This window comes from Buceros rhinoceros, unplaced genomic scaffold (assembly GCF_000710305.1).
Source record: "Buceros rhinoceros silvestris isolate BGI_N320 unplaced genomic scaffold, ASM71030v1 scaffold30317, whole genome shotgun sequence".
Classification (NCBI taxonomy): domain Eukaryota; kingdom Metazoa; phylum Chordata; class Aves; order Bucerotiformes; family Bucerotidae; genus Buceros; species Buceros rhinoceros.
This window is the reverse complement of record NW_010420869.1, coordinates 1,122-1,732: the sequence shown is the minus strand read 5'-3', so window position 1 is coordinate 1,732 and position 611 is coordinate 1,122. Positions and strand designations below refer to the sequence as shown.

The 611-nt window shown below is 58.9% G+C and overlaps 1 protein-coding gene across 1 annotated transcript in view; it reads right to left on the bottom strand.

The window, feature by feature from the left end:
• The window catches only part of DFFB (DNA fragmentation factor, 40kDa, beta polypeptide (caspase-activated DNase)), a gene marked incomplete at its 5' end in the record, with an annotated part of 1,836 nt that overhangs the window by 737 nt on the left and 488 nt on the right, over positions 1–611 (bottom strand). The window contains one exon of the mRNA XM_010139472.1: positions 237–337. Within this exon, the coding sequence (XP_010137774.1) occupies positions 237–337 (101 nt within the window). The remainder of the gene's footprint in view (positions 1–236; positions 338–611) is intronic.

Sequence of the window (611 nt, the reverse complement as noted above, 5' to 3'; positions counted from 1 at the left end):
GGAGGGGTACGAACAGATACTGTTCGTAGCCACTGATGAGTGTCCACCAACACTGATGAGAGCCAGCGTTGTAACGTGTCCTCAGGATTTGGTGTCACCAAACCTGGCTGCAGCACCTTTTACCACGATGACTATTTGGAGCAGAGCTGGCTGCGCAGCGGGGGGCCAGGGCTCAACCTTTCCTACCCAGGACAAGGGGCACGAAACGGGTCGGTCTGGATTAACTCTGTACCTACATGTGATCGAGATTCCAGGTACTGAAGAGGATCCTGCTCTCCCTGTTGCCGTAGGGGTTGATGGAATGCTTGCAGGGGCAGTCAGCTCTGTCGAACGGTCCCTGGAGAACAAGACGGCCGCGATGCAAGACGTGCTGCCCCTCAGCCCGGCGCGGTCCCTCCCCTCCCTATAGTTAACTAGAGGTCGATCACGCACGCTGTGACAACACCCACCAAACCTGACCCCACACTGTGCGTGCTCCCAGGGAACTGTCCCCTCCCTCTGATACCCTCGATGTTACGGCACTGCTCGCTGGAGGCAGGACTCTGCCGTCTAAAGGGCTGAACCTACCTGGCAGGAGAACCACCCCTCCGTGGTGCACAGGCGGGCCGCCT